We start from the raw sequence: 15248 nt of genomic DNA, 5'->3' as shown, positions 1-15248 counted from the left end.
GCCCTGGATGGACAGGGAACCGGTGACCTCCCTGGCTGGTGTAAGACTTGAACCTCAGGTTGGTGTGGAGAGTGTCCAAGTAGCAAATACACTGTCTAAAGTCCAAAGTCAGCAAGCAAAGGAGTTCTTGCAGAGAAATAAAGAAAAATTTTCAGACTTGCCAGGTCTTACTACGGTTATCGAGCATGATGTTATCACAGAACCAGGGGTCAAAGTTTGTGTCCGGCCGTACCGTGTCCTGGAAGCTCAGAGAAAGGCCGTTTCAGAGGAAGTAAAGAAGATGTTAGACCTGGATGTTATTGAAGAATCGCAGAGTGGTCAAGCCCAATCGTGTTGGTACCAAAGCCCAATGGGACTATGCGGTTCTGCAATGATTTCCGTAAACTTAATGAAGTTTCAAAGTTTGATGCCTACCCTATGCCCCGGGTGGATGAGCTTATTGAGAGACTAGGCCCAGCCAGGTATATCACCACCTTAGACCTTACTAAGGGGTATTGGCAAATCCCCCTGACTAAGGCTGCCAGAGAGAAAACTGCTTTCTCTTACGTCCTCCGACAGTCGCCGCCTCCTCTAAGTCATCACTATTGGGTATTGTCCACCTATCCGTAGGAATAGCTAGGCATATAGACTTAGTCAAAAGACAAAAGGCATTAGCATATACACACCCACGGGGGCTGTCCCATCTGGTCAATACCCCCCCCTGCATCACCACTCCCAACTCCGTTTTAGTTTGCCTAGCATCAGGAATAGTCAGGCTACCTTGTGCTGGGGCTTCAGTCTCAGCCTTCCTAAATCTTTTATTTGATTTTCTTTTTAAAATGTCAGTTTCTTTCTCTCACTTTACTAGCTGTTTATTTTGTCAGCTTTAGTGTTAGCTTATTCTTCGGATGAAGATGGATCATGCGGTGCTGGGATTCGGACTGGCCGCCCTGGTTCTCCAGGGCAAGGAGGGTCAGAGGGTCGGATGGACCCCCAGCCCGCCATCGAGCGTTCAGCTATGGTTCGCCCTGGCATTAAGAACGACCCATCCCTGTTTGCGGCAGGGATGCAGCCGTAAGGTGGCTACCTCACAGGACTCGTCTGCGGTGCTGCAGCGTCATGTCCCTGGCTCACGGCACTACCTGTCAGAAGAGGACAGATGTTTATCCGTGCATGGAGGCTCCCCACGCCATCGGGTACAGGTAAGTACTTTTCTGTGTGGGGCCTCTGCCTGGGGTGGCAGTCTGTGTTGCTGTGTGTCCCCATGTCTGTGCCTGTGTGACTCCCTGTGCGATCCCTGCGGGGTTCACTTTGTGCAGATCTGTATGTTTGCTGGGGGTCCCTGTCCCTGTGTCACCTTAGGTGCATGTTTGGGGGTACAGACTTGTGTGTTGTGCGGCGACCGCTGCGGGGGTAATATCGCGCGGTCCGCCATGTTTTTTACTATGCACACGTATATGGCCCCTCTGGGGCGTGTATACAGGTCATTTTGGCGCCATCCGCCGCCATTTTGTGGGCGGTAGAACGATCGGTTCGGCCGCATGTCGGCGGCCATCTTGGTGTAGCCTCCTATGCATCCCTATGGGGCAGCCATTTTCCCTGGGGTCTGGCTTATAGCCAGCCCCCTCCAGCAGCATTTCCTTTTCCTCTCAGACAGCAAGGACACAGGTAGCAACGATCTGCGGGCTCTGCAGTTTATCTCTCTGTCTTCTTCTGTATACTGCTTCTGGCTCAGTTTCTTTCTCCTTTTGGGGGTCTTCATAGCTGTGACAGTAGTGGTGGGCTGCGCACTCCGCAACGCTATTTAAGGGGACAGTACACTACTTTTTTGCACTGTAGTTTTTTTATCTTGAGCCATGGATTCTCAGGAAAGCAAGTTTCCTCCAGCTTTAGTGGGGGGCCCCAGTTCTCCTGTGGCCCCGCTGCGACCTGATCTGGCTGCTGTAATTGCGACTTTAGTGACAAATATGGAAATGCTGATGTCTGAACGGGCTGCGAGAAAACGGCCCAGGCTGTCTCTCTCTTCTGATTCAGATGGGGATATGGCTGCTGCTGCTGTTGCTGCTGCTGCGAGCGTGCCCTTTTCAGGGTCCCGCTCATCCTTAGACCCCCGGGGTCTGAGGGGGAGGCTGAGGTGGAGGGTGTTGATACTTCCTCCCCAGGGTCACCTGAAGAACGGGCGACCATGGATGAGTTGATTATTTCGGTTAAGGATACCTTACATTTGGAGGATGAGCCCAATCCTCCTGGCGTTGTGTCCCCATTTGGGACGCACAGGGCCCGCAAGTCTGTGCAGGTTTTTCCCTGCCCAGCTGAATTTCATTACACTGTTAATGAAATGTGGCGCACGTTAAAACGTCCATTCCTGGTACCTAGTCAGTTCAAATTGCTTTATCCTTTTGCGCCGGCTACAGAATCGCGATGGTGTGTGCCTCCACAGGTAGATCACACTGTGGCCGTGCTGAACAAGGCTACCTTGGTTCCTACTGAGGATACCCCTGTTTTCCGGGATCCCACGGACTGTCGGTTGGAGTCTCTAGCCCGCCATTCCTATACGGTGGCGGGTTCGTTGCTCAAACCCGTTTTCGCGTCCGTTATGGTGGCTCAGGCGGTAGCTGATTGGACTAAGATGCTTAGAAGCAACCTAGTGTCTGATGACGTGCCGCCTGCCCGACTGGAAATGGTGGACCAGATCCACCAAGGAGTCATGTATTTGGGTGATGCTGCCCTGAATGAGGCTCCCTTGGTGGCTCGCCTCTCGAGTGTCGCGGTACTTAACCGGCGACTGATATGGCTGAAGAGCTGGTCGGCCGACCAGTCCTCGCGGAAAACAGTTGCTGATTTTCCCTATGCTGGCTCTCGCCTTTTTGGCGAGGCGTTGGATACCCTGGTAAAAGGCGTCACGGGGGGCAAGAGCACTATGCTACCCCAGAACCCGAAGAACAAGTCTTTCCGAGGCAAGCGGGGTTCTGCGCCTAGATCCAATCAGGGGTCCTTTTGTGCCTTTCGGAACCAATCCAAGGGCAAGCCCTTCAAGGCCCAGGGCAACCAGAAGAAACCCTGGGCGGGTAAGCAGAAGACCGGCAATGCCGGCTCGGCGGGACACTCCGCCTCTGCCTGAAGGGGCGCCCTCACCCGTTTCTGGGGTGGGGGGACGTTTGCGCGGTTTCCTCCAGCCTTGGCTGCTCCGGATCTCGGACAGGTGGGTCCAGGAAATCGTTCGATCATGTTACAAGATCAAATTCCTTTCCAGGCCGGCGGACAGATTCTTTCCCTCCAATCTCTATCTGCTTCCGGGGCGTTTGCAGGACTTGCATCAAGCGGTGCAGGACCTTCTTGCTCAGGGGGTCATTGTCCCGGTGCCTCATCGGGACAGATTTCGGGGGTTTTATTCAAATCTGTTCTCTGTGCCCAGAAAGGAGGGCAAAGTGCGTCCTATTCTGGACCTGAAAGCGCTGAACCGCTTCGTGCGGGTTCGGAAGTTCCGTATGGAGTCTCTCCGTTTGGTGGTGGTTTCCTTAAGTCCAGGGGAATTCCTGGCCTTGATAGATCTGAAAGATGCGTACCTGCACATCCCCATTTTCGAGGGTCATCAGCGGTACCTTCGGTTTGCTATCGCAGACGATCACTACCAGTTTGTGGCGTTACCTTTCGGTCTCGCTTCGGTGTTTACCAAAGTGCTGGCGCCGGTTCTGGGCCTACTGAGGGCTCAGGGCATTGCCGTCTTGGGTTACCTGGACGATCTGCTTCTGAGATCGCGTGCCAGCCAGGACCTAGTGCGCGATCTGTCCATCACGGTACAGACGCTTCAGGAGTTCGGATGGACTATCAACGTTCAGAAATCGACGTTGTCTCCATCGCTGTGTCTTCCCTATCTGGGAATGATTCTGGACTCCACTCAGGTGAAGGTGTTCTTGCCGGAAGACAAGCTCCGGACTTTGCGGGACGAACTCAGGTCCCTCAGGGACAATCCGTCCTCATCACTCAGGACCTGTATGTGGGGCCTGGGGTTGATGGTATCGGCCTTCGAGGCGATTCGCTTTGCTCAGTTCCACACGCGGGCTCTCCAGACGGAGATCCTGGCCAAGTGGGACAGACTACCTCAGTCCTTGGATCGGGAGGTCTCCCTGAGTCGCCAGACCAGATTGGCTCTTCTTTGGTCAATCCAGTCCCCGTCGGTGACGGAAGGCAAGTCCTTCCATCCGTTGGTGTGGACAGTGGTTACCACGGATGCCAGCCTGTTGGGCTGGGGTGGAGTCCTGGGCAACCTGTCTGCCCAGGGCACTTGGGCGGAGGAGGAGTCCTCCCTCCCGATAAATGTGCTGGAGCTACGAGCGATAAAACTCTGTCTCTTCCAGTGGTCGGATCGTCTCCGGGGCCTGCCTGTTCGGGTACAGACGGACAATACTACCGCGGTGGCTTACATCAACCACCAGGGGGGCACCAGGAGTGCTCGTGCGGCCCGGGAGGTTACCAACATTCTGTCTTGGGCCGAGACTCATGTCCCGGCGATCTCGGCAGTTCACATTCCGGGTGTGGAAAATTGGCAGGCCGACTATCTGAGCCACCAGACCCTGGACCAGGGGGAATGGTCCCTTCACCAGGAGGTCTTTCAGATGCTGTATGCGAAATGGGGATCCCCAGATGTGGATCTGTTCGCATCCCGGCTAAACCGAAAGGTGGAAAGGTTCGTTGCAAGAACGCGCGATCCGTTGGCGGACGCCTCGGATGCGTTGGTGGCCCCTTGGCATCAGTATCGTCTGATGTACGCCTTTCCTCCGATTCAGTTGCTATCCCGGTTCCTTCGCAGATTGGCCTGGAACCGCACATGGTGATTCTGGTGGCACCGGACTGGCCACGTCGGTCCTGGTACATCGACGTTGTTCACCTGGCAGTGGCACCTTCGTGGCGCCTGCCTCTGGGGGAAGATCTCCTGTCTCAGGGTCCGATCTTCCATCCTGCTTTACAGTCGCTGGCTTTAACGGCCTGGCTGCTGAGACCCAGGTCTTGAAGGACAAGGGTCTATCCCCTGAGGTTATCCCTACCCTGATCAAGGCTAGGAAATCTTCCTCTGGTAAGATCTATTCCCGTACCTGGAAAGCCTATTTCACCTGGTGTGAGTCCAGGGGGTTTTCCCCTCGTTCTTACTCGGTGTCGAGAATCTTGGCTTTCCTCCAGTCTGGAGTGGATCAGCGCCTGGCGCTGGCCACAATAAAGGGCCAGGTGTCAGCACTGGCGGTCCTTTTCAAACGCCCTGTGGCGTCTCATTCCTTGGTGCGCACCTTCATTCAAGGTGTGCAACATTTGGCTCCTCCCAGGAAGGAGCCTTTACCTCCATGGGACTTGAACTTGGTCCTGTCCGCATTGCAGCGTGCTCCCTTTGAAAATATCAGGGAAATATCGTTGCCTCTGCTGTCGAAAAAGGTTGCTTTTCTGGTGGCGATCACTTCGGCTCGCAGTGTGTCGGAGCTGGCAGCGTTGTCTTGCCGCTCCCCTTATTTGGTAATTCACAAGGATAAGGTGGTTTTGCGACCACCCCCATCCTTTCTTCCCAAGGTGATCTCTGAATTTCACCTTAATGAGGACATTGTCCTGCCTTCGCTTTGTACGAAGCCTAAGCATCCAAAGGAGATTGCCTTGCATTCCTTGGATGTTGTCAGGGCGATCAGGGTTTACCTGAAGTCTACAGAATCCTTTCGGAATACGGATTCTCTCTTTGTCCTTCCTGAAGGACCTCGGAAGGGCATGGCTGCATCAGCAGCGACTATTGCCAAGTGGATCAGGCAGACCATTGAGCAGGCCTATGCCTTGAAGGAACGGGTTCCGCCCTTCCCTGTTAAGGCGCACTCTACCAGGTCTTTGAGTACTTCCTGGGCCTGTTGGCATCGGGCCTCGGTGGCCCAGGTGTGCAAGGCGGTGACTTGGTTGTCGGTGCACACTTTTTCCAAGTTCTACAAAGGCATTCTGGCATCAGCTGATGCTTCTTTTGGCCGCAAAGTTCTCAGTGCGGCTGTGCCATGATGGACCCTTGAATTTTTCTCTGGGTCCCTGGCTGTTGGCATTTGCTTTCCTGGGCTGTTGCTCCTGTTGAGCATTGTTTTTTTCTGTTGCCCAGTTCCTTTCTCTGATGTGGGTACTGCGTTGCCTTTTCTACGGTTGCGTCTCCCACCCCTCATGTCTATACTGCTTTGGGACATCCCAATAGTGATGACTTAGAGGAGGCGGCGACTGTCGAAGGACGTAAGAGAAAACTGAATTTTTGTAAAATCTTACCTGTAAAATTCCTTTCTCTGAGTCCTCCGACAGTCGCCGCCCCCGCCCCTCTTTTGGGGTTCTTATTACCTACTGCTATGCTACCAAACGGAGTTGGGAGTGGTGATGCAGGGGGGGTATTGACCAGATGGGACAGCCCCCGTGGGTGTGTATATGCTAATGCCTTTTGTCTTTTGACTAAGTCTATATGCCTAGCTATTCCTACAGATAGGTGGACAATACCCAATAGTGATGACTTAGAGGAGGCGGCGACTGTCGGAGGACTCAGAGAAAGGAATTTTACAGGTAAGATTTTACAAAAATTCAGTTTTTTCTACCCCAGAGGGGAGTTTTCAGTACAAAAGAATGCCTTTTGGACTACAAACTGCTCCAGCCACCTTCCAGCGAGCAATGGATAGGATTTTACGACCTCGCCGAGAGTATGCCTCCGTATATTTGGATGACATAGTCATTTTTAGCAGAGACTGGGAATCACACTTGCCTAAAGTCCAGGCAGTGCTGGACTCCCTTTCGAAGGAGGGGTTCACAGTGAATCCAGAAAAATGTGCGTTGGGAATGGAGGAGGTGAAATACCTGGGGTATATCGTAGGTAGAGGGCTGGTAAAACCTCAGGTCAACAAGGTAGAGGCGATACAGAACTGGCCCCGCCCCCTAACAAAGAAGCAGGTACGTGCATTCCTGGGCATAGTGGGATACTACAGGAGGTTTGTACCCAACTTTGCCACATTGGCGGCTCCACTGACCGATCTGACTAAGGGTCGGAAGTCGGTCATGGTTGAGTGGAATGCAGACGCTGAAAGGGCTTTTTTGGAGCTTAAGTCAACACTGTGCCAACACCCTGTCCTGATAGCGCCAAACTTTTCAAGAGAATTCATTGTCCAGACTGACGCTTCAGATACGGGGTTAGGAGCAGTCCTGTCACAGGTTGTTCATGGTGAGGAGCACCCGGTAGTCTTCCTCAGTAGGAAGCTGACACCAGCGGAGAAAAACTATGCGATAGTTGAGCGAGAGTGTTTAGCCATTAAGTGGGCCTTAGAATCCCTCAGGTATTATCTCTTGAGGAGGAAATTTAGGCTGATTTCAGATCATGCTCCTTTAACGTGGATGAGACAAAGTAAAGGGACTAATGCCAGGATTACCCGTTGGTTCCTTGCACTCCAGGAATTTAAATTTGTAGTTGAGCACAGGCCCGGGAGACAGCATCAAAATGCAGATGCCCTCTCTCGAGCCCATTGTCTTAGCTCCACTGTTGCCTCCACCCTCTTGGCGTTGGGGCAGAGGGGGGGGATATGTACAGGTCGAAGAGGTTGGGTCCTTGAAGGACGCTATATTTCCCCTCTGTTTGGGCTCTGGTCCCTTTAAGGGAGCAAAAGGGGTTAACGCAGTATCAGAGGAAGTGGGTTTAAGAAGGACAGGAAGTTGTAGATTGGGTGTGGTGGAGCATAGAGGAGACTGTGGATGGTGAATGGTGGACTTTTGTACAGCCGAGAAGGTGCATGTCAGTGTGCTGACTGGGAACCTGTTGCCAGGGGAAGCTACCCTCTTCAAAAGTTGGGACTGTTTGACTGCAAAAGCAGCTCTGAACTCTTCAAGTCGGTGAGACTGTTTTTTTTTTTGTGTTTTTTTTGCTGCTGTGAAGCCTGTTTAAGTTAATAAACATTTCTTTGGTTGCAACGCCTGTGTCCTGCGATCCAGCTGATCCCCCAAACATTACAGTATATTAAAAGTAGGGTCCCGAGTGTTGTGTCTATGTTTACCCCATTTAGAAGTTGAGAAATAGCTAACTTCGGTGGACTGATTACGGATATCGATCAACTATTCATTTGTGTGTTCCCGCCCCTCTGAAAACATCACACTGCTGTCTTATCCCCTGCACTACAACTTTATCAGGGTAATGCCAATATTGCTACTTGTTATGGCATGGATAACTTAAAGATAAATAAAAGTCTTTTTACTAATTAGAGTATGTTCCAATATGCAGATTATATCCTATTGGCTACATCAATTGCCTATGGTGCCCTGCTCTTCATCAGTCCCCTGTGTCTGCCCAAAAGCCATATATACCGCATTCATATGGAGAAGGTCTGTTTGCCCTAACTGGATATACATGCAAACGCAAAAATATAGTTCTGGTTACTTGTGCTTTAATGTTTTCTTTTGTTGTATGACTAGCCACTAATTCTTGTTATTTCTTTACCTTAAGAATTGTCTTGATTATTGTTGGTCCTGATGAAGCTTACTGCGAAACGCCTTGACCTCTAATCAAACACACTTCATAAAGTCAAGTATTTGTTGACTGTTAATCAGATCAATTCTCGAACAATTATACACCTCCATATTGTTATAATGTTATCAGGGCTCAACATTTTAAGTCCTACTAGCCAGGCCTTAAGAGTTACTCGCCACTTGTTTCCCCACCCAAACCCTACCCTGCACCGCCCCTAAACACGCCCTCCTAAAATATCTCATAAAATTACACTGTTAAATGTTTTATTCAGAAATAAGTTACAAAAATAAATATTAACAACAAAAAACAACTACAACCGAGAGAGAGGGTTCAACAGAGAGAGAGGGAGTTTGACAGAGAGAGACAAGGGGGGGGGGGGGTTGACGGAGAGAGGGGTTGACAGGGAGAGAGAGGGGGCTGACACGGGGAGAGAGGCAAAGGGGGTGACAGGGAGAGAGAGGGGGCTGACACGGAGAGAGGCAAAGGGGGTGACACAGAGAGAGTGAGAGAGGGGGGTGACACAGAGAGAGGGGGGTGACACAGAGAGAGGGGGGTGACACAGAGAGAGGGGGGTGACACAGAGAGAGGGGGTGACACGGAGAGAGAGAGGGTGGGTGACACTGAGAGAGAGATAGGGTGGGTGACACGGAGAGAGAAAGGGGGGGGGTGACACGGAGAGAGAAAGGGGGGGGGGGTGACACAGAGAGAGAAAGGGGGGTGACACGGAGGGAGAAGGTGTGGTGACACGGAGGGAGAGAGAGAGAGGGGGTGACAGATAGAGATACAGATGGTGTAGAAATACCACTATAAATAGACTATAAATTATAGACTGTTGTGTGATCCTCTGCGCTTAAAGGTAAAAAAAATATATATATAGATGAATCAATATCACAAATGCTGCTACTTAATAATTAATATGTAGAATTGAAATTCATCAAAAAACTCTAGGTCTTTCTGACTAAAATTTCAGTAGCGCAGGGATGGTGGTAACCTCTTACCATTCATACAATAGGTTCAATTGAATCACTACGGGTGCTGATGTACCACAATGAAAATATAATAAACCAAACAATTATAAATTTAAACTTCACAGACAAGTAAATGCATAAGATGAATGCATAAATAAAATAAAATAGAATCAATAAGAGCCGGTTCACATATGAGCGATCCGACTTGCCGGGGCGACCTCACAGGTCGCGGTGCGCAGCTCGCACCGCGACCTCAGAGCGGCTGGCATGGACTTCATATCATTGAAGTCAATGCAGGTCGCTCCGGGTCGCCCCAAAGAAGCTCCGGACCCTTTTTCTAAGTCGGAGCGACTTTTGTCGCTCCTATTAGAACGGGTCCACAGCTTCTCTATGGCAGGCGACCTGTCAGGCGACCAGGTCGCCTGACAGGTCGCCCCAGTGTGAACCGGCTCTTAGAGTCCATCAAAAGTCCATTAAACTTGAAGTACATGGAGCAGAAGGAAACTGTTCATCCATAAAGGGTCACTAGTGTAGGTTTATAGGGAACACCCTTGCTTGCCACCACCAATGTGCTGGGAGTAATACAGCTGGATTTTAGACTCACCAGAAATAGATGCCTCCCCACTTTCATGGAACATACGCCGTCCACATTGTTTACTAGCAACAAGGGAGAGGAGCCCCAAGTGACTGATCTACCCAGTGTGGAACCACAGGCGGTTACCGGTGTCTCCTGAGCCCCATTCTTGGAGTTTTATATATTTCTTTCATGTGCAAAGCAATCTGCCAAAAGTGAGTGTGATATTTGAAGTTTTATGAATACATTTTATGTTTGAAATGGTATCACGCTATTGGAGGCTTTCTGTTTTTGACATCGATATACACTGGTTGAGAGGAGTTGTCGGCAGTATATCAGGGGATCTGGATCGGAGGAACCATGCTTGTACCACATGCTATATGTGCCTGTTCCATGAAAGTGGGGAGGCATCTATTTATGGTGAGTCTAAAATCCAGCTGTATAACTCCCAGCACATTGGTGGTGGCAAGCAAGGGTGTTCCCTATAAACCTACACTAGTGACCCTTTATGGATGAACAGTTTCCTCCTGCTCCATGTACTTCAAGTTTAATGGACTTTTGATGGACTCTTATTGATTCCATCTTATTTTATTTATGCATTCATCTTATGCATTTACTTATCTGTGAAGTTTATATTTAGAATTGTTTGGTTTATTATATTTTCATTGTGGTACATCAGCACCCACAGTGATTCAATTGAACCTATTGTATGAATGGTAAGAGGTTACCACCATCCCTGCGCTACTGAAATTTTAGTCAGAAAGACCTAGAGTTTTTTGATGAATTTCAATTCTATAGAGATGGGGTGACAGGGAGAGAGAGAGGGGGTGAAACAGAGAGAAAGAGAGGGGGTGACAGGAAGAGTGAGAGGAAGATGACAGGGACAGAGAGGAAGATGACAGGGTAGGGGGGAGTAAGTCCGGTCACGGTGCTCATCTTACTCAGTCAGAGATGTTCACCATATAGCTGCTGGCTGCTAATGAAACTTTCCCGCCCACACGTCTTCACACAGGCACGGGCTGCACTGAGTGTGTGGGCACAGGGAGAGAGAGAGAGAGGGCGGGAGAAAGCAGAGCAGAGCATCTCAGGGGTATGTGAGATGATTACAGCCACACACACCTACACAGGTTGAACTGGATGGACTATTGTCTTTATTCAACCTCACCTACTATGTAACTATGTAAGATGCAGCCTCTCCCATTCCTGGAGGGGGCTGCTCACTGGGTATGAAACACACACAGCCTTGTGACAGGAGGGGCAGGCTGAACGGAGGAGCTGCATATTCCCCCTACAGTACAGCCCTGTTCTTACTCGCCCTGCTCATCAATCCACTCGCAAAATGCGAGCAGGCGAGTGGAATTTTTGAGGGCTGATGTTATGATGTGTGGCTCTTTCTTTCTCTCTTTTATGATGTGATACATTTTTTCACCGAGCGTGGAGGTGTTTTTTCCTCCGCTCTGGAATTTTAAAATGTATGTAATAAAAGTTTATTTTTTAATAATTACGTTTATCAAGACTATCTTTTGATTTGCCTTTGAAAGTCCAGCTTTTTAATGTTTAGTTGGTTTCCAACAAACATTCCCCTTCTCTCTATATAATTTGGATTATGGCAATGGGCTGGTAGCTCTTTCTGAAGAGACCATGGTAGTTCTCAACAAAACGGTGAACAAGGTGGAAATACTGTACTGCATGCATACTGCACATGTCAAGCAGTGCTGCCATCCACCCCACCCAAAAAGCACAAGTGATTTTTCTCTTCCACTTGAGATCCTTAAGTATGTTCTACATGTGCATTTGAGTTTTCCATCAACCATCACATCCATTGCTACAATATTGAAGATACATTGGAGTTGATTTACCAAAACTGGAGAGTGCAAAGTATGGTGCAGCTCTGCATAGAAACCAATCAGCTTTTTTTTTTGCCAAAGCTTAAATGAACAAGCTGAAGTTATAAGCTGATTGGCTACCATGCACAGGTGCACCTGGTTTTGCACTCTCCAGCTTTAGTAAATCAACCCCATTGTTTCTTTGGCAAATTGGGGATGGACTATGCTATTGATTAAAAAATGTTAACAGTGCATGCCAACATTGTGAAATTAAGAAAGCAGAGTCATCCATCCAACACTGTTTGCATAGTTTTGATGCAATGCTGACATGATATTATATTCCCACAGAGATCCAATGCTGTGGGACCAGCACATACGTAACTACTACACCTACCCAGCAACTGCCACTTTGACATGGCACCTGTGCACACCTCCAACATTTGATGTTTTGCCCATGAACTCTACCACTGACTCATGCTGTGCTTATGTACTCCTTCAGTGATTTAATGTGTGCTTGTGTGCTTTCCCTCTGGCTGAAGTTGCATCCACGAGCTTCTCCTCCAGTGGATTCGTAACGCATGTTTTTATTTTGTTAGGAAGTTGGAATTTCATCCCCTTCCACAAATTCTTTTGCTTGTAATTCTCAAATTGATCAACTTAAGTTTGCCAATTTGCTTAACCTTTGGTTAATGGCTTAACTGCATATACCTAGTGTATGGATATTCGTACATGCACACTAATCAGAAATATTGATTTTTCTTTTGTTAACAGGTCTAATTATGTCTGCCATAACAGTGATCATCCTGGTGCTTTACTTTGTTATTTACACCTTTGGTGTAATGGGACAACCATGGCTAGCAGAATGTACTCCAATCTATATTCAGTATTTTGTAAAGTTTTTCATTATTGGTGTCACTGTGCTGGTGGTTGCAGTTCCTGAGGGGCTTCCTCTTGCAGTCACTATATCCTTAGCTTATTCTGTAAAGGTGGGTATTTGTAGGATTATTGTAAACAGTTAATTATGTTATATTTATTTACTTCATGGTTTGCTGGTAACTCTTGAAAGAAAAAAAAAAAATAATACTTTTCAAAGCATTTTAACAAACTGCCTGGCAAATGCCCCACTCCCCTGGTCCAGAAGCAATGTAGCTACCATACCCTAACTGGATAACTTTCATTAACCAGTCTTTTTCAGTTCAATCTGCCCTGAACTGCTACATCTACATTTTTTTTTTTTCACAATAGTACACTTAATTGCATTCAATTTTTCCCCTTGTATCTTTTGTTATTACTTGACCTTGAGAATTAAGAAAATATAATTTGATCACTTAAATACAGTATCTCACAAAAATGAGTACACCCCTCACATTTTTGTAAATATTTTATTATATCTTTTCATGTGACAACACAGAAATTACTCTTTGCTACAATGTAAAGTAGCGAGTGTACAGCTTGTATAACAGTATACATTTGCTGTCCCCTCAAAATAACTCAACACACAGCTAATAATGTATAAACCGCTGGCAGCAAAAGTGAGTACACCTCTAAGTGAAAGTGTCCAAATTAGGCCCAAAGTGTCAATATTTTGTGTGGCCACCATTATTTTCCAGCATTGCCTTAACCCTCTGGAGCATGGAGTTCACCAGAACTTCACAGGTTGCCACTGGAGTCCTCTTCCACTCCAACAATACGACATCACGGAGCTGGTGGATGTTAGAGATCTTGCGCTCCTCCACCTTCCGTTTGAGGATGCCCCACAGATGCTTAATAGGGTTTAGGTATGGAGGTCAGTCCATCACCTTTTCCCTCAGCTTCTTTAGCATGGCAGTGGTCATCTTTGAGGTGTGTTTGGGGTTGTTATCATGTTGGAATACTGCCCTGTGGCCCAGTCTCCAAAGGGAGGGGATCATGCTCTGATTCAGTATGTCACTGTACATGTTGGCATTCATGGTAACCTCAATGAACTGTAGTTCCCCTGTGCCGGCAGTACTCGTGCAGCCAGTTGCATCCCAGACCATAATGCTCCTACCATCATGCTTAACTATAGGCAAGACACACTTATCTTTGTACTCCTCACCTGGTTGCCACCACACACGCTTGACACCATCTAAACCAAATGAGTTTATCTTGGTCTCATCAGATTACAGGACATGGTTCCAGTAATCCATGTCCTTAGTCTGCTTGTCTTCTGCAAACTGTTTGTGGGCTTTCTTGTGCATCATCTTTAGAAGAGCGTTCCTTCTGAGACGACAGCCATGCAGACCAATTTTATGCTATGTGCAGCGAATGGTCTGACTGACAGGCTGACCCCTCACCCCATTCAACCTCTGCTGGCAGCACTCATACGTCTATTTTCCAAAGACAACCTCTGGATATGAGGCTAAGCACGTGCACTCAATTCCTTTGACCATGGCGAGGCCTGTTCTAAGTGGAACCTGTTCTGTTAAACTGCTGTATGGTCTTGGCCACTGTGCTGCAGCTCCGTTTCAGGGTTTTGGCAATCTTCCTATAGCCTACAATATAAAAATATGCCCTGATGCACCCTGTGATGCACCTCCATCCCTCAATAACATAGAAAGTTGCAAAGATTTGCCCTTGGGACTTTAAATGAGGTGCGACACTCCCAATGATGCAATGTAAAAAGCAAGTTTATTGGAACATACAATGTCAGCAAGTAAACACAGACAGGTACCAAATTATGAAACAGATTTGTGATGTTATACATAGAATATTGATATTCATAGTCAAGTTCAGTATTCCATAGCGCAATCCATGGTAGGTATGAAAGTGCATCCTGATAACCGGACGTGTTGCGTGAACAACCGTTCACTTCCTCAGGGGTTGCTGCAACACATGGTTTCTAAGAAATAAATGGTTTGTGGCATGTAATAGAGATAGTAGATAATGTTATGCTAATGCGAAACACTAAGGGGCCACCAAGGGGCCCATACTTACAAATCTGGTAAAAGAAATCGCATGCTTATGATCCATTGGCTGCCACTGGGAATGTCTATCCCGGGAGCTGTAGGCCTGGGATTCATGAGGGCCCGGAAGGACAAATAGGGCCAAACACAAGCACAGACCAACATGGTGTGGCATCCACGGTGATGGCTAAAGAAGACATATCTATGCATCAGACTCATTTAAAGTGTGAGTAAATAGTTGTAACGGATCAACCAGCATCCTGACCGGGTACCTCCAGTGACAAATGCTCCTAGTGCTTCCCGAGGGCTCCAAGCACTCCACCAGACACCATAACCGCCCCAGACCAATGTAACGGATCAACCAGCACCCCGACCGGGTACCTCCGTTAACAGATGCTCCTAGTGCTTCCCAAGGGCTCCAAGCACTCCACCAGACACCGTAACCCCTTCAGACCTCACGAACCGCCGCAGCTTGGT

At 48.4% G+C, this 15248-nt stretch overlaps 1 protein-coding gene across 1 annotated transcript in view; it reads left to right on the top strand.

Annotated features, from left to right (window-relative positions):
- LOC309548058 (plasma membrane calcium-transporting ATPase 4-like) overlaps positions 1-15248 on the top strand; it is a gene marked incomplete at both ends in the record, with an annotated part of 1291629 nt that overhangs the window by 483992 nt on the left and 792389 nt on the right. The window contains one exon of the mRNA XM_082248025.1: positions 12619-12833. Coding sequence (XP_082104151.1) covers positions 12619-12833 — 215 coding nt within the window. The remainder of the gene's footprint in view (positions 1-12618; positions 12834-15248) is intronic.

The sequence above is a fragment of the Pelophylax lessonae genome (genome assembly GCF_965119305.1).
Source record: "Pelophylax lessonae genome assembly, chromosome: 2".
NCBI classification, from domain to species: Eukaryota; Metazoa; Chordata; class Amphibia; order Anura; family Ranidae; genus Pelophylax; species Pelophylax lessonae.
This window is presented reverse-complemented; position numbering and strand designations above follow the sequence as displayed.